General features: G+C 48.0%; 1 protein-coding gene across 4 annotated transcripts in view; it reads left to right on the forward strand.

Annotated features, from left to right (window-relative positions):
• abcd4 (ATP-binding cassette, sub-family D (ALD), member 4) overlaps positions 1-16,462 on the forward strand; it is a 55,684-nt gene that overhangs the window by 14,421 nt on the left and 24,801 nt on the right. For 2 of the 4 annotated variants that reach the window (XM_063044168.1, XM_063044178.1), the window contains 5 exons: positions 4,249-4,299; positions 5,066-5,160; positions 6,284-6,405; positions 13,010-13,101; positions 16,224-16,316. In XM_063044168.1, coding sequence (XP_062900238.1) covers positions 4,249-4,299; positions 5,066-5,160; positions 6,284-6,405; positions 13,010-13,101; positions 16,224-16,316 — 453 coding nt within the window. The remainder of the gene's footprint in view (positions 1-4,248; positions 4,300-5,065; positions 5,161-6,283; positions 6,406-13,009; positions 13,102-16,223; positions 16,317-16,462) is intronic. The other 2 variants (XM_063044197.1, XM_063044186.1) reach the window with 2 other exon arrangements.

A 16,462-nucleotide genomic window follows, 5' to 3' on the forward strand; every position in this document is an offset into this window, starting at 1 on the left:
TCCTACCCAAGATCCACAAACCTGCCTGTCCTGGCAGACCTATTGTCTCAGCTTGCTCCTGCCCCACCAAACTCATTTCTGCATACCTTGACACGGTTTTATTCCCCCTTGTTCAATCCCTTCCTACCTATGTTCGTGACACTTCTCACGCTCTTAAACTTTTCAATAATTTTAAGTTCCCTGGCCCCCACCACTTTATTTTCACCATGGATGTTCAGTCCCTATATACTTCCATCCCCCATCAGGAAGGTCTCAAAGCTCTCTGCTTCTTTTTGGATTCCAGACCTAAACAGTTCCCCTCTACCGCCACTCTGCTCCGTCTAACAGAATTAGTCCTTACTCTTAATAATTTATCCTTTGGCTCCTCCCAGTTCCTCCAAACTAAAGGTGTAGCTATGGGCACCCGTATGGGTCGTAGCTATGCCTGCCTTTTTGTTGGCTTTGTGGAACAATCTATGTTCCAAACCTATTCTGGTATCTGTCCGCCACTTTTCCTTCGCTACATCGACGACTGCATTGGCACTGCTTCCTGCACGCATGCTGAGCTCGTTGACTTCATTAACTTTGCCTCCAACTTTCACCCTGCCCTCAAGTTTACCTGGTCCATTTCCGACACCTCCCTCCCCTTTCTAGACCTTTCTGTCTCTGTCTCTGGAGACAGCTTATCTACTGATGTCTACTATAAGCCTACTGACTCTCACAGCTATCTGGACTATTCCTCTTCTCACCCTGTCTCTTGCAAAACCCCTTCTCGCAATTCTTCCATCTCCGCCGCATCTGCTCTCAGGATGAGGCTTTTCATTCCAGGATGAGGGAGATTTCCTCCTTTTTTAAAGAAAGCAGCTTCCCTTCCTCCACCATCGACTCCGCTCTCAAACGCACCTCCCCCATTTCATGCACATCCACTCTCACTCCATCCTCCCGCCACCCCACTAGGAATAGGGTTCACCTGGTCCTCACCTACCACCCCACCAGCCTCCGGGTCCAACATATTATTCTCCGTAACTTCCGCCACCTCCAACAGGATCCCACCACCAAGCACATCTTTCCCTCCCCTGTCTCTCTGCTTTCCGCAGGGATCACTCCCTACGCGACTCCCTTGTCCATTCGTCCCCCCCATCCCTCCCCACTGATCTCCTTCCTGGCATTTATCCTTGTAAGCGGAACAAGTGCTACACATGCCCTTACACTTCCTCCCTTACCACCATTCAGGGCCCCAGACAGTCCTTCCAGGTGAGGCAACACTTCACCAGTGAGTTGGCTGGGGTGATATACTGCGTCCGGTGCTCCCGATGTGGCCTTCTATATATTGGCGAGACCCGACGCAGACTGGGAGATCGTTTTGCTGAACACCTACGCTCTGTCTGCCAGAGAAAGCAGGATCTCCCAGTGGCCACACATTTTAATTCCACGTCCCATTCCCATTCTGGTATGTCTATCCACGGCCTCCTCTACTGTAAAGATGAAGCCACACTCAGGTTGGAGGAACAACACCTTATATTCCGTCTGGGTAGCCTCCAACCTGATGGCATGAACATTGACTTCTCAAACTTCCGCTAATGCCCCACCTCCCCCTCGTACCCCATCCATTATTTATTTATATACACACATTCTTTCTCTCTCTCTCTCTCTCCTTTTTCTCCCTCTGTCCCTCTGACTATAGCCCTTGCCCATCCTCTGGGTTTATTCCCCCCCTCCCCCTTTTCTTTCTCCCTGGGTCTCCTGTCCCATGATCCTCTCATATCCCCTTTGCCAATCACCTGTCCAGCTCTTGGCTCCATCCCTCCCCCTCCTGTCTTCTCCTATCGTTTTGGATCTCTTCCTCTCCCTCCCACTTTCAAATCCCTTACTAGCTCTTCCTTCAGTTAGTCCTGACGAGGGGTCTCGGCCTGAAACGTCGACTGTACCTCTTCCTAGAGATGCTGCCTGTCCTGCTGCATTCACCAGCAACTTTTATGTGTGTTGCTTGAATTTCCAGCATCTGCAGAATTCTTCGTGTTTGCGTTTACAAAACTGTATGTGTCTGTGCACTTCAGCACATAAGTTGTCAGTGTGTAACTGTCCTCACTCACTCCTTTTTATCTGGAGTTTCAGTCACAAGGCTGTATGATAAGATTCTCTCTCCCATGTGTGCAAAGACTTTGTTGAAATAGAATTTGTAGCCCATGAAGATTATTTAAACAGGCTTTGTTAGCTAAAGATCTGTGCTGATTAATTGGATTCTGTAAATAAGTAGGCTGTTTACCATAGGATAAGATCTGCTGTGAGTTTTGATCTATCTTCAACCTCATTGGCTATCAAAATGCAGTCGGTGTTCACTCTGGTTATTTAGTTAGAGGCGTATGACACTCAGATGCTGACTAGGTCCAAACAGGATCTCGTCCTTAGATGTCAGCGGCACATTTCCCACCACAGATCTATTTAATTATTTTATTTCGCGATACGGCATGGAACAGGCCCACTGAACTGCCCAGCAATACAACAACTTAGAGTCATAGGAAAGTACAGTACAGAACAGGCCCTTTGGCCCATCAAGTCCATGCCAAACCATTTAAACTGGCTACTACCATTGACCTGCATGAGGACCATTGCCCTCCACCCTCTTAAACAATGAAATCGAGCTCACGGGCCGGCTGGTGGCGCAACGACATCAGCGCCGGACCCGGCAGTGGAGGATCCTGGGTTCGAAACTAGTCGGGTCCGCTCCCAAGTGCGCTTTCCATCCGTGCCGTTTCGAGTGTTGAGATTGCAACTCGACCTCATAAAATAAAGGGAGAATACTGCGAAAATGTCTGTGTGGGGAGTGGTGCGCCACACAGTCTCTCTCTCTCTCGCTCCGCGCCTTGTGTAAGCCATGAAAAAGACATCATTATGGACACGCAGACGCACAGATTCGCACGCATGCAGGCACACGCCAAAAAAAAACCGAGCTCACATGCGGCACTTACACTGGCAGCTCGTTCCCCACCCTCATGATGCTGAGTGAAGACGTTTCCCCTTGTGCTCCCCTTAAACTTTTCACCTTTCACCCTTAACCCATGACTTCGAGTTGTAGTCCCACTTAACCTCAGTGGGGTGGGGGGAGGAGCCTGCTTGCATTTACCCTATCTATACCCCTCATAATTTGGTATACAAAATTGTTAATTCTAGCCTAATCACAGGACAATTTACAATGGCCAGTTTACCTACTAACCAGTATGTCCTTGGACTCGGGAGGAAATCAGAGCACCCGGAGGAAACCCACTTGCACACGGGAAGAAGGTACAAGCTTTTTTCCAGAGGAGGCTGTCCAGATGCTGTCGAACTCACTGAGTTGCCCCAGCAGTTCATCTTTTTCTCAGGATTCTATTATCTGCAGTCTTTTGTGTCTCCAGAATCTGCCAGGGGTAGTTGAGTACAGGGAGAGATAGAGAGGGACTAGGATTCATGAGCTGACACAGACTCAATAAGCCAAAGTGATCTCCTTCTCTGACACAAGGATATACAAAATATGAAATAGTTTGCTACATCTTCCTTATCTGTCCAATAATAATTTTAAGGATCTCAGTCAGCTTCCCCTAAATCTTCTCTTCTGTAATGAGACAATGAAACTTTTGGGTTCTTTTTTTAAAAATTGAAGCTTAACGTTCTTGTTCCCCATTGTTTCTTTAATTTGCACACTGCGGAAATCAGAACTCTGCTCACTGGTCTGACTGAGAGCTGGCCAGCCTCACTAGTGGAATACATTGCCTCGTTTGGTAGTGACAAGTACCTCCATTTCAGTAGTAATTGATTTTTGCCTCAGTGTAGGTTTACTTGTCTCTTAATTCACCACCACAGACCGGGTGACCAACATGTCATTCTGGGGAAAAGTCAGAGGCCTGATGTCCGTGAGTCCTCGAGGCCAATGGAGACTGGAGGGGGCCTTTGCTGGGGCAGGAGGACTGTTTGTGTGAGTGGGTTGGTTGTTGGAATGATGGTGGAAAGAGGATTCTTTCACGATTGTTTCGGTACTGTTGTTCTGCTAAACATTGTGGGCAGGCTATGTTGGCACAGGAATGTGTGGTGACTCTTGCAGGCTGCCCCCAGGTTGTGTTGGTTGTTAACCCAAGTGATATATTTCACCACATGTTCTGATGTACACGTGATAAGTAAATCTGGAACTGTCCGAGGACTGGAATGTTGGGGGGGTATGGGCTCTGAGAGAGAGGATGAGCGTGCCTGGCTTCAGAAGGAGATCTCTAACCTCTTGCTGCCTCTCCACCGCAGGTTCAAGCACATGCAGATCCGTGTCAATGCCGAGTCGGTGGCTTTCTACCGGTAGGTTACAGGGCTATGATCGAACGGCTTCCCTGTGTGAATAACCTGTGAACAGTGTCTGTCTGTCACAACGCACAGAGTAGGAGCATGGATCCTGCTAAGAATAGGGGATGAAATGCAAAAAGGAGGGCAGTCTTGGGCGTTGGTGAGACCACATCTGGAGCACTGGCTGCAGCTGGAAAGGGAAGGGCGTACGCCAGAGCTCAGAGCTTCACTAGATTGGTTGCTAAGAGCTCACACTGACTGAAATATAAGATTTTGAAAGGATGGATACAGACAGGATATTTCACCTTGTGGGAAAATCTAATTGGATTTGTAATTGGCCTATTATCACTGACATAGTGCAAAACTGGAATGGTAAGGTCATGTTTATGGACTGTTCAGAAATCCGAGGGAAGAAGCTGTTCTTAAAACATGGCAGGTGGATCTTCAGGCTTGTGTACCTCCTCCCTGATGACTGTACTGAGAGGAGGGTGTGTCCCAGGTGCTGAGGGTTCTTAATGATGGACGCGACCTTCTTGAGAGGGGGGTTGAGGGAAAACAAAATCAGCCATTTGTGGATGATGGGGCAGGAATGGCCTGGTTCTGCTCCTGTACTTTGGGATGTGGAAAGGCTGTGTGTGAGGCAGAGGGTTGACTGTGAGCACTTGGTATTTATGGGGCGAGGGAGGGGAGGCTGGCTAGGGCGGATGGTTGAGGTGGACGTGCAGGACGGGCTTCCTCACTCCCGGCTGTGACCCGATTTGTCCTGCTGGATTGATTCCAGAGCTGGGCAAGTGGAGCACATGCGGACCCACAGGATACTCCAGGAATTGCTCCGAACGCAGCGGAAACTGATGGGCCGGGAACTGTGGCTCTACAGTGAGTAGAGTGGGGGACCGTTAACGGTGGGCGCGTGGGAACCGTGTGTAGTGGGTGCGCGGACGTACATGGTGAGGAGCTGAGGTCTGTATATATGTGCGTGAACCACATGACTGCTGGAACATGTGTGCACACTGGTTCTGAGTGTATACCGGATGTGCGCATAGTGTTCTAGGGGAGAAGATCCATGTTGTATTGGCCCAATACCCAGGGTGGAGGTCTGGGATGTGCATCTGAACCTGTGTCCTGGGCCCATAAATGAGCCAGCGGTAGGAGTGACTCCATTTAAGGATGGGAGGAGGAGCAGGACATGCCGAGGTGTAGGCGAAACTGCGTGTTTCGTCCAATGTCCATAGTCATAGTCATACTTTATTGATTCTGGGGGAAATTGGTTTTCATTACAGTTGCACCATAAATAATTAAATAGTAATAAAATCATAAATAGTTAAATGGTAATATGTAAATTATGCCAGTAAATTATGAAATAAGTCCAGGACCAGCCTATTGGCTCAGGGTGTCTGACCCTCCAAGGGAGGAGTTGTAAAGTTTGATGGCCACAGGCAGGAATGACTTCCTATGACGTTCTGTGTTGCATCTCGGTGGAATGAGTCTCTGGCTGAATGTACTCCTGTGCCCACCCAGTACATTATGTAGTGGATGGGAGACATTGTCCAAGATGGCATGCAACTTGGACAGCATCCTCTTTTCAGACACCACCATCATGACCAATGCCCTTGCTGTGCCAAGTCCAGAGACCAATTGTCCTATCTTGAGTTTACAGATGGACGAAGCCTCTCCCTTTCCCAGACCCAAGTCTGTATTATTTCACTGCGAGGTTTAAAATTAAAAAGAATTGCCAAAAACCAGAAAATGCCGGGAGCACACAGCAAGATGGACTGTGTCTGTAGAGAGAATGAAACAGAGCTAATGTTTCTGGTCGATCTCGGATTCCTGGGTTGTTTTTGCTACTGGTGTTTTGACAACAGGTGTCCCGAGCCGTACACCCATGGTAATCTGTGTGCAGACTCTATGTAACACCAGCTGCCTCATCCCAGGTTAAATAACTGTAATAGGTGAAGTATCCTATGTAATTCTTGTTTAATGCGTTTCTCTCTTTCCTCAGTCGGGGTGAACATATTTAATTACTTGGGCAGTATCGTCAGCTACCTGGCCATAGCCATCCCCATCTTCGCAGGACGGTACGACGCCCTTTCCCCAGCGGATCTCATTGAGCTCATCAGCAAGGTACGGCCACGGCTTGTGTACCACCACCACAAAGCTTGATTAGTGCATCCTGTTCCGTTGCTGCACCTCTCCACACCCTGTGGTACATCGGGCAGCAGTCTTGCCATTTCTTTAGCATTGTGTCTGTTTTTTACGAGGCCGAGTTGCTCGCTCGACGCTCAACCCAGCACGGATGGAAAGCGTACAGGGAGCCGGCCGGATTCGAACCCGGGACCACTGGCCTTGAAGTCCGGCGCAGATGCCGCTACACCATTGGCTGGCTAAATAGACCTTCACTTTTCCCTTATATAATGCAACATGTCATACGCGTTCCTCCCCTCTAAATCCTGTCCGCCTCTCTCTATGCTGTACCTTATGGCCCACATTGTAACCCAAACTCCCCTGCCCTGGTCAGCCGCTCTATTGCGCACCCCTCCCTTGCCTTGGGCACCCTTTTCTTACCTGACTAATTGTACTGTCCTCAAGGATTGTTCATGCAGTGGGGCTTTATTCAGTGTAACTTCTTCCCTTAAACCTGAGGCTTTTCTCATCCTCTTCCTGTGTCCACAGTTCCTGGGTCACGGAGGGAAATCTCACTTTAGTCCCTGGAGTAAACTGGCCAGAACTACTTGCTTTACACAGCTGAGTCGCCCATCTGTATGGGAGGGGTCGTGACTGTCACGTGACAGCACTGCCCATTTACCTGGTCAAAAGACACGCCACCTGCCGATCAAGGTTTGACCCCTCCTCGCCCACCAATGCACACCTAACCATTGGCCCCTTTAATTAGCCTTGTACTTGACCTTGGGCAATTGGCCTTTGTAATCAACTTAACCCTGCTGGCACTGAGCCATTGGCTTCCCTGTGAATCACCTGGGCTGGACTCATCAGCCCTGCTGCACTGAGCAGTGCCTGAAAACTTTCAGCCCGGGCAGAACGTGCAGAAGATCGGGGTGGGCTGGAGTTGCCAATTCCACTAGGACTTTCCTGGACATCCATACCAGCACTATTCCAGTGGCCTGTTGGTTGGTTAGCCAAGGGGATTAATCTTGACAGTTAGCATGCAGGATTGCTTGGGTAGGGAGAAAGGGATTCATTGTTGTCCCTCAGTGCCTTCATAGCAAGCCGAGGTCAAGGGGAAACGTCAAGTCATCACCTCAGTTTAATTCCACATCCCATTCCCATTCTGACATGTCTATCCACGGCCTCCTCTACTGTAAAGATGAAACCACACTCAGGTTGGAGGAACAACACCTTATATTCTGTCTGGGTAGCCTCCAACCTGATGGCATGAACATCGACTTCTCTAACTTCTGCTAAGGCCCCACCTCCCCCTCGTACCCCATCTGTTACTTATTTTTATACACACATTCTTTCTCTCACTCTCCTTTTTCTCCCTCTGTCCCTCTGAATATACCTCTTGCCCATCCTCTGGGTCACACCCCACCCCCCTGTCACCTGTCCAGCTCTCGGCTCCATCCCTCCCCCTCCTGTCTTCTCCTATAATTTTGGATCTCCCCCTCCCCCCCCAACTTTCAAATCCCTTACTCACTCTTCCTTCAGTTAGTCCTGACGAAGGGTCTCGGCCTGAAACGTCGACTGCGCCTCTTCCTATAGATGCTGCCTGGCCTGCTGCGTTCACCAGCAACTTTGATGTATGTTGCTTGAATTTCCAGCATCTGCAGAATTCCTGTTGTTTACCTCAGTATAGTCACACTTTTACCACTTAGCACTACATTTAACTTTTCTTTGTGTTCTAATTATGTTCCTTCTTGTCTAATTTGTTTCTCTTTTGAATATTTTGTCTTTGATGCTGCTACAAGTTTTTCATTACAACAAACTTGACTTTGCCTTTGTTTATCATTGTGTCTGTTCATGCAATAAATTTGACTTTGTTTATCGCCAGCTGCACAAGTGCAGTGAGGTGCAGTACAATAAAAATTAGCAGCAGCAGCATCGCAGGCAGCTAACTACAGATAACGCATATTGATCATTCAAGGTGGTGAAGAGAACGGTTGTGCAGATAGGTAGATTTTTGAAAGATGAGGCGATTGAGGGCTGTGAGGATGTGGCACAGGGGAAGAGTTGAGACCTGGGGTGGATCAGTCACGATCAGACTGAAGGATGGCATGGTAGTGAACCAATTACCGTAACACTTTAGAACGGCAGCTGAAAGATCGCGGTTCAATTCTGTAAGGAGTTTGTACGTTCTCCCCAGACCTGTGTGGGTTTCCTCCAGACGCTCTGGTTTTCTCCCACATTCCAAAGACTCACAAATTAGGGTTAGTAGAAGTTGTGGTCATGCTGTGTTGGTGCTGGAGGCACGGCGACACGTGCAGGCTGCCTCCAGCACGTTCTCAACACAAACGATGCATTTCATTGTATGTTCTGGTTTCAATGTACGTGTGACAAATAAAGCTCATTTTTTAAAAAAAATCTTTAGAATGACAGGCAGGCTTGACGAGCCAGCGGGGCACAAGAGATTCAGTGGGTGCTGCAAATCTTGGGCAACGCACACCAATACTGGAGGAGCTCAGCAGGTCAGGCGGCATCCTTGGAGGAGGGTAAAGAGTTGGAATTTCATTGCCGAGACCCTTCGCTGGGGCTCAGGACTCGTGAGCCCAGTGGGACGATTCCTGCTCTTGTGTGGCTGAAGAGGCAATTGCAAAGTGTGCCACTGGGTGGTGCTGGAGGACACAAGAATACCGGAAAGTGGCGCTGTGCTCAGCCCGTATTCCCAGCACTTGACTTGCCCATTCATCAGACGCTGGGCCTGAACCACCCGTCAGGAGGATCACACAACCCCACGAGGGTCCTGGGTCCCTCACTGACCAAAACTCGACCGCAGACCTGGGCTTCTTGTCGCGGGATTTAAGAAAAATGGATGGTTTTGGGCTGCAACACACATCAAAGTTGCTGGTGAACGCAGCAGGCCAGGCAGCATCTCTAGGAAGAGGTACAGTCAACGTTTCAGGCCGAGACCCTTCGTCATTTCAGGGTCTCGGCCTGAAACGTCGACTGTACCTCTCCCTAGAGATGCTGCCTGGCCTGCTGCGTTCACCAGCAACTTTGATGTGTGTTGCTTGAATTTCCAGCATCTACAGAATTCCTGTTGTTTGGTTTTGGGCTGTGTAGGAGGGAAGGATTAAATTGAACACAGAGTATGTTTTATAGGTCAGTAGAGCAGTGCAGGCTGAAGGCCCTGTGTTCTAACTTCTGTGACCCTTATGCAAAGGTTAGTGCTGCAACCCTTATTGTTTGTGCTACATATTAATGATTTGGATGTACGTTTGTAAATATGGGAGGTATGAAGGGCCTCAGCCCTAAATGGCAACTATTTATTCCTGTCCATAGATGCTGCCTGACCTGCTGAGTTCCTCCAGTGTTAGATGTGTGTGACTCTGGATTTCTAGCATCTGTAGATCCCTTGTGTTTGTGGGTGTGATCAGTAAGTTGGCGGATGACATGAAGGTTGGTGGTGGTGTGGAGAGCAAGGAAGGTTGTCCAAGGCTACGGCATGATACAGATTAGATAGGAAGTTGGACAAAGGGTTAGCAGGTGGAATTTAATCCCGAAATGTGAGGTGATGAATTTTGGCAAGTCTCACAGACACAGGACACATACAGTAAGTGGTACAGTGTGATGGAGTGTGGATGAGCAGAGAGCTTAATTCAAATCCCCCCTTCCCTGGCAGTGGCAAAGTGAGTGGATAAGGAGGTGAAGGAGCATGTGACGAGCTTCTTGTGTCACGGTAGAACAGATAAATTAACAGTTTATTATTAACATACGTACCGAAGTACAGTGAAAAGCTTGTCTTGCATACCATCCATACAGATCCAGTTATTTACTTAGTAATACAGTGCAAAGTAGGCCTTTGGAGCCACACTGCCCCATGACCCCACAACCCCAGGACCCCAAATAACCCCAACCTAATCACGGAACAACTTATAATGTCCAGTTAACATCTTTGGACTGTGGGGGGAAACCAGAGCATCCGGGGAAAACCCACACATTCCACGCGGAGGACTTACAGACTCCTTACAGAACGATGCCGGAATTGAACTCCAAACTCCGGAACGCCCCGAGCTGGTACAGTGCCACACTCACCACGACACCACCGTGGCTTCAGGATGTACAAGGTAAAAACAGTCATAGTGCAGAATAAAGTGTTACGGAGAAAGTGCAGTGCAGGTAGACCAAGGTGAAAGGTCACAATGAGGTACATTGTTAGGTCAAAAATCCATCATGTCTTACTAGGGAAGCATTCAGTAATCTTATAACAGTTGGATTGAAGATGTCTTTGTTCCTGGTGATACCTGCTTTCGGTATTTTCTGCCCAATGAGAGAGGGGAGAAGAGAGAATGCTTGGGGTGGGTGGGGTCCTTGATTATACTGGCTGAGGTAATGAGGCAGCAGGAAGTGTGGACAGAGTCTGTAGAGAAGAGGCTGTTCCTGTGATGTGCTGAGCTGTGTCCGCTGCTCTCTGCAGTTTCTTGTGGTCACTGGCACAGCAGTTGCCATAACAAACCGGGTTACATCCTGGCGGGATCCTTTCAATGCTGCATTGAGGTTCAGAGGGAACAGGCCTCCCGAGGAAGTGAGACAGTGGTGAGAGCTTTCTCGGCTGTGTCATCAACGTGGTCGGACCAGGACAGGCGGGTGGTGATGTTCACTTCTTGGAACTGCCAATCCTCTTGACCTCAGCACTGTTAATATCAGCAGGAGCATGGAGTCCTGAGGTCAATGGCTAGTTCTTTGGTTTTTCTTATTGAGGGAAAGATAAAAGTTAGGACTTAATGTTTCAACTTTACACAGCTGGTTGTACTTCACTTGGAGTTTTGTGTGCAGTTCTGGTCACACACCTGAGGAAGGATGTGATTTGTTTTGGAGTGAGCACAGAGGAGATTTGCAAACAGGAGGAATTCTGCAGCTGCTGGAAATTCAAGCAACACACATCAAAGTTGCTGGTGAATGCAGCAGGCCAGGCAGCATCTCTAGGAAGAGGTACAGTCGAAGTTTCAGGCCGAGACCCTTCATCAGTAGTCCTGACACAGCCGAGAAAACTCTCACCACTGTCTCACTTCCTCGGGAGGACTGTTCCCTCTGAACCTCAATGCAGCATTGAAAGGATCCCGCCAGGATGTGATTCATCAGGATTGACGGACTTTGGACAGGCTTGGCTTGTTTTCTTTGGAGTGAACGAGGCTGAGTGTTGACTTGATATGGGCACAGATGGGATAGGTGGTTAGAATCAGAATCTTTCTCCCCGTGGTGAATCACAAACAAGAGGGATAGACTTGGGGTGAAAGAAAGGACTTTTAAAGGAGATTCGAGGGGAAAGCTTTCCACACAGAGTGTTGATCTTTAGAACTCACTGCTGAAGGATATGGTGGCATTGGATACAAGCATGACTTTTAAGAAAGAGGTACTTACATGGGAAAGGCATACAAGGGTATGGACTTAATGTGGGCGTTTGGGCTGAGTGCAGATGGGTAATACGATCACAAGGTCTTGCTGGACATTAAGAACGTAAAGTACTGGAGGTCTACGCCATCAGCAAGTTGCTCCTTGGCGGATAAAATGAAGGAGCTGTGCATCGTGCTGCTGCCTGTGTTGAAGGAGGCGTACAGTCTAACAGCAAGTGACCATCTTGGTCACTTTACTTGTGATCGCAAGACCCTTTGGCCATTGTTAATGTGGAGTGCCGCACGTTTGATTCACTGATTTGTTGGCTAAGAGCAGGGGCGGATGGCAGGGGAGCTGCGTGGCCTCGATTGTAGAGAGGATTAGGCCTTAAGCTGTGGGCATCGCCTGTTTACAGCTGCCAAGAGAGGTGTCAGAGTTGGTACGCTCAACCAGGGGCGGTGTGGTGCAGTGTCCAGGCTGGAGACAGTGCTGCCCCCCAGTGTACACTCAGCAGACGACAAGCTGTGTTGTGGTCAACTGCAGATTTCTGCGGCATTCATGGATCAGGCCTGGTCTTTTGTTGTGTGGCTGTATCTTGCTGATATCTTTGCGTGCTTTGTGACTGTTGGGACTGTGTTTTGCACCTTGGCCCCAGAGAAATGTTGTCTCATTTGGCTGTATTCATGTATTGCTGAATGACAATTAAATTCGAATTAAATTGAAAATAATAACCTATTGTGGATCAAGGACTGGTCAACAGACTGAAAGGAATGAGTAAGAATAAGCTGGGGTGCTGTAACAAAGAGATCGGTTCTGTGCCCCAGATGTTCACAGTCTCTCAGTGAGTTGAATGGGGAGTGCAGGTGTAATTTGTTTAAGCTTGTTGATGTTGCCAAGCTGGGAGTCAGTGTGAGGATGATGCAGAGAGACGTCAGGACAATATGGGCAGACTAGGTGAGTATACACGCAATAGAGTGCATGGCTTCCTAGCTTCCCAAGGCAGTACATCCATAATATCATCAACCACATTACAAAGCCCCAGTTCCACTCATGTGGCCTGTGAACAATGACATATCAAATGGGGTCACAAGCTCCACCCTTACCTGCCCAGGTTGAGCTTTGAGCAGGGTGACGACTGTAGCCTGTGTCTGTCAGGGGAACCTTGCCTGTAGCCGTGTGGGTGTAGCTGCTGCTGATCTTCGTCCTCTCCTTCTCACAGAACGCCTTCGTGTCCATCTACCTGATCAACTGTTTCAGCCGCCTGATTGACCTCTCCACCACCATGTCCGACCTCGCGGGCTACGCACACAGGTAGGTGACGGCAGACCAGCGCGAGAGAGCGTGGGGGCGGGGCGAGGGAGAGAGGGAGGGGAGTTTGAAAAAGGGTGACAGCAAGAGGAAGGAGAAGAGATCGAGGTGTGTAGGAGCAGGGAGAGAGTGAAGGGGAAAGGCTGGAAAAGGAGAGGGAGTGTGGAAGAGGGTATGGACTGGGCAAACCATGCTAGCAATAACAACGTGGTGAACAAACTCCATGTGGGGCGCCGTGGTAATGTAGCAGTTAGTGCAACGCCATTGCAGCTTGGGGCGTCGGAGTCTGAAGTTCAATTCTGGCATCCTCTGTAAGAAACTTCGTACGTTCTTCCCATGAGGGGTTTCCTCCAGGTGCTCCAGTTTCCAGAGACCTATCGATCAGTAGATTAATTGATCGTTGTAAATTGTCCAGTGATTAGGTGGGATGCTGGGCGATGCGGCTCGGAGGGCCAATAGGCCCCGTTCTACACTTCGTCTCTGAATAAAAAAACTCATGTAGAAGAGGCTGATAGGTTGATGAAAGAACAGGATGTTTTGCATGGAGTGTTGTACATTGAGAAACAGTAAACTGGTAATGAGGTATTTAAGGATCCTGTAGGGTGAGCATAATTTGGTAGAAATTTGAAGGAAAAAAATTGGAAGTAATTTATTTTAATCTTGTGTGCAGTACCACTGCCCTATTACAGGAAGGATGTGGAGGTTCTGCAGAGGGTACGAGGATGCTTGCTGGATTAGATGGCATTGTTACAAGGAGAGGTTGGACAAACTCGAATGGTTTTCTCTGGAGATTTGGAGGCTGAGGGGAGATCTAATAGGAGTTTATAAAATTATGTGAGGTGCAAATAGGGGAGATGGCCAGGATCTTTTTCGCAGGGTAGCGTTGTCAAATACCAGAGGACATGCAGAAGGACTAGAATAGCTAGAAGGAGCGGAAATCCCTTTAGAACAGGGAAGGAGGAAGAATTTCTTTTAGCCGGAGGGTGGTGAATCTTTGGAATTCATTTGCACAGACAGCCGTGGAGATTAAGTCATCGGGAATATTTAAAGGGAGGTTGATGGCTTCTTGATTAATAAGGACGTCAAAGGTTGCAGAGAGAAGGCAGGAGAATGGGGTTGAGAGGGATAATAAATCAGCAATGATGAAATGATGGTACAGACTCGATGGGCCAAATGGCCTGCTTCTGCTCCTAAGTCTTACGCATGTAAGGTGACAAAAGTAACTTTATTATTTGAGTAAGACAGCAGAAGTTAAAAAGGGAACTGTGAACCAGTTAATCTGACATTTGTGGAAAAAATGTTAAATCTATCATTAAGCAGGTAACAGGGTTCTTGGAAATAATATTAATTGGATTGGGCAAGTTAATGATGTATAAGAGGATTTATGGATTTACATTTGACAAATCTAGATTTTTTTGATGCTCTAATTACTGAACTGAAGGGGTAACTAAAAGATCTGAATTTGACAAGACTCTTTGAGACGCCACACAAGAGGTTTTTAAATAAAATTAGACACAACTGTTTGGAATAGAAAACTGGTGTGGATGGTGATTGGTTAATCACACTCCCTGTGAATGGGCTACGTTTGAGTCGGGGGGCTATGTCGCAGAAATTGGTGCTGGAACACCAACTGTTCATTATTAATATCATTGATTTGTGTAAGATATCCTCAAATTTAAAAAGTCAGAATTGCTGGAAATACTGAACAGTTCAGGCAGCTGGAGAGTTCCTGGAAATCCATCCAGTCGCTAAGCTTGATGACTGTGCCACATGTAAGGAGGGCTCAGAGGATTTAGGGGAATATACACCAGCAGAGTGAATCGGCTAGGCTATTGCAGGCAGCATAAAAAGAACCTAAGAAAATGAGTGGTTACCCACAGGCAGAAACTCATGCTATATATTATCTACCTGTATAAGCTATTTTATGAAACCCATCATTGAAACCAATTGATGTGGAAAGGCCTTGATAAAGTGGATGTGGAGAGGATGTTTCCGATGGTGGGAGAGTCTAAGACCAGAGGCAGAGCCTCGGAATAGAGGCGTGTCCTTTTAGAACGGTGATGAGGAGGAATTTCTTTAGCCAGAGAGTGGTAAATCTGTGAAATTCATTGCCACGATTGACTGTTGAGGCCAAGTGTTTATGTATATTTAAGGCAGAGGTTGATAGATTCCTGATTGGTCAGGGCATGAAGGAAATGGGGAGAAGGCAGGAGATTGGGGCTGAGACGGAAACTAGATCAGCCATGATGAAATGGCGGAGCGGATGTGATGGGCCAAATGGCCCAATTCTGCTCCTATATCTTATGGTCTTGTATTTATTGTGTTTTTATATTACTGTATTCTTAACCTTAATGTGTTTTGAATTGAATCTGGAGTAACCCCTTGTGTATTAGAAATGACATTAAACAATCCTGAATCTTGAAAGGTAGATTGTATTTTAAATGGTTAGAGATTGAAAGCATTGATGTTCAAAAGGACCTGGGTATCCTTGTGTACGAATGACTGAAGGTTGACTTTGTGGGTACAGGAAGCAGTTACAAAAGTTGTGTTTATTTTTGACCTGGGGATTTGACTAGAACAGTAAATACATCTTTCTGCGGGGAGACATGGCCCTGCTGAGACCAGACCAGGAACATTATGTGGATTTGAATCGCTAAAGCATGGAAGGGAGTGGGGCTCGACGTGGAAAATGGGGTTAGTCTAGACTGGGGCTTGATGGTTACCACTGGCTTGGTAGGCCGAAGCATCGTACGTTTCTGGTGCCAACGTAGCCTGGCCACAACTTACTGCCGCTAACCTGTACGCATTTGGAATGTGGGAGGAAACCAGGGCGCTTGGAGGAAACCCACGTGATCACAGGCAGAACGTACACACTCTTTACAGATAGCGTCAGGAATTGAAACCCAATCTCCTGTGCACCGGTGCTGTAAAGTGTTGCATTAACAGCGGTGTCAAACCCAGACCTTCAGATTATGAGACTGGCGCGGTGCCTGCTACAGTAAGAGGTCGCTCAGTGTAGAAGGCCCTTTGAGTTGAATTTTATTCGTGGCCGTGTTCGGGACCACCCTTCACATCCCATCCATCCTCACTGTGTTTCTCTGTCTCCTCTGTGCTGTTGCTGACAGAATCGGGGAACTACAAGAGGTGATTGTTAAGCTCTCCATGTTGCACCAGACAGGCAAGCGCTCAGCAGACAGACACCCACCCGGATCTGAGGAGTAAGTCTCACTGACAGCAACGAGCACTAACCCGACCCCATTTTCCATCCACCTTTCCCCTTTTCCCTCCTTCCGTCCCCCATCCCCCCTATCTTTTTGCCTAACAAGAGGGGCTGCGAAGAGGGGTGGGTGGGGTATTTGACTAT

Source organism: Mobula hypostoma, chromosome 1, assembly GCF_963921235.1.
Source record: "Mobula hypostoma chromosome 1, sMobHyp1.1, whole genome shotgun sequence".
NCBI classification, from domain to species: Eukaryota; Metazoa; Chordata; class Chondrichthyes; order Myliobatiformes; family Myliobatidae; genus Mobula; species Mobula hypostoma.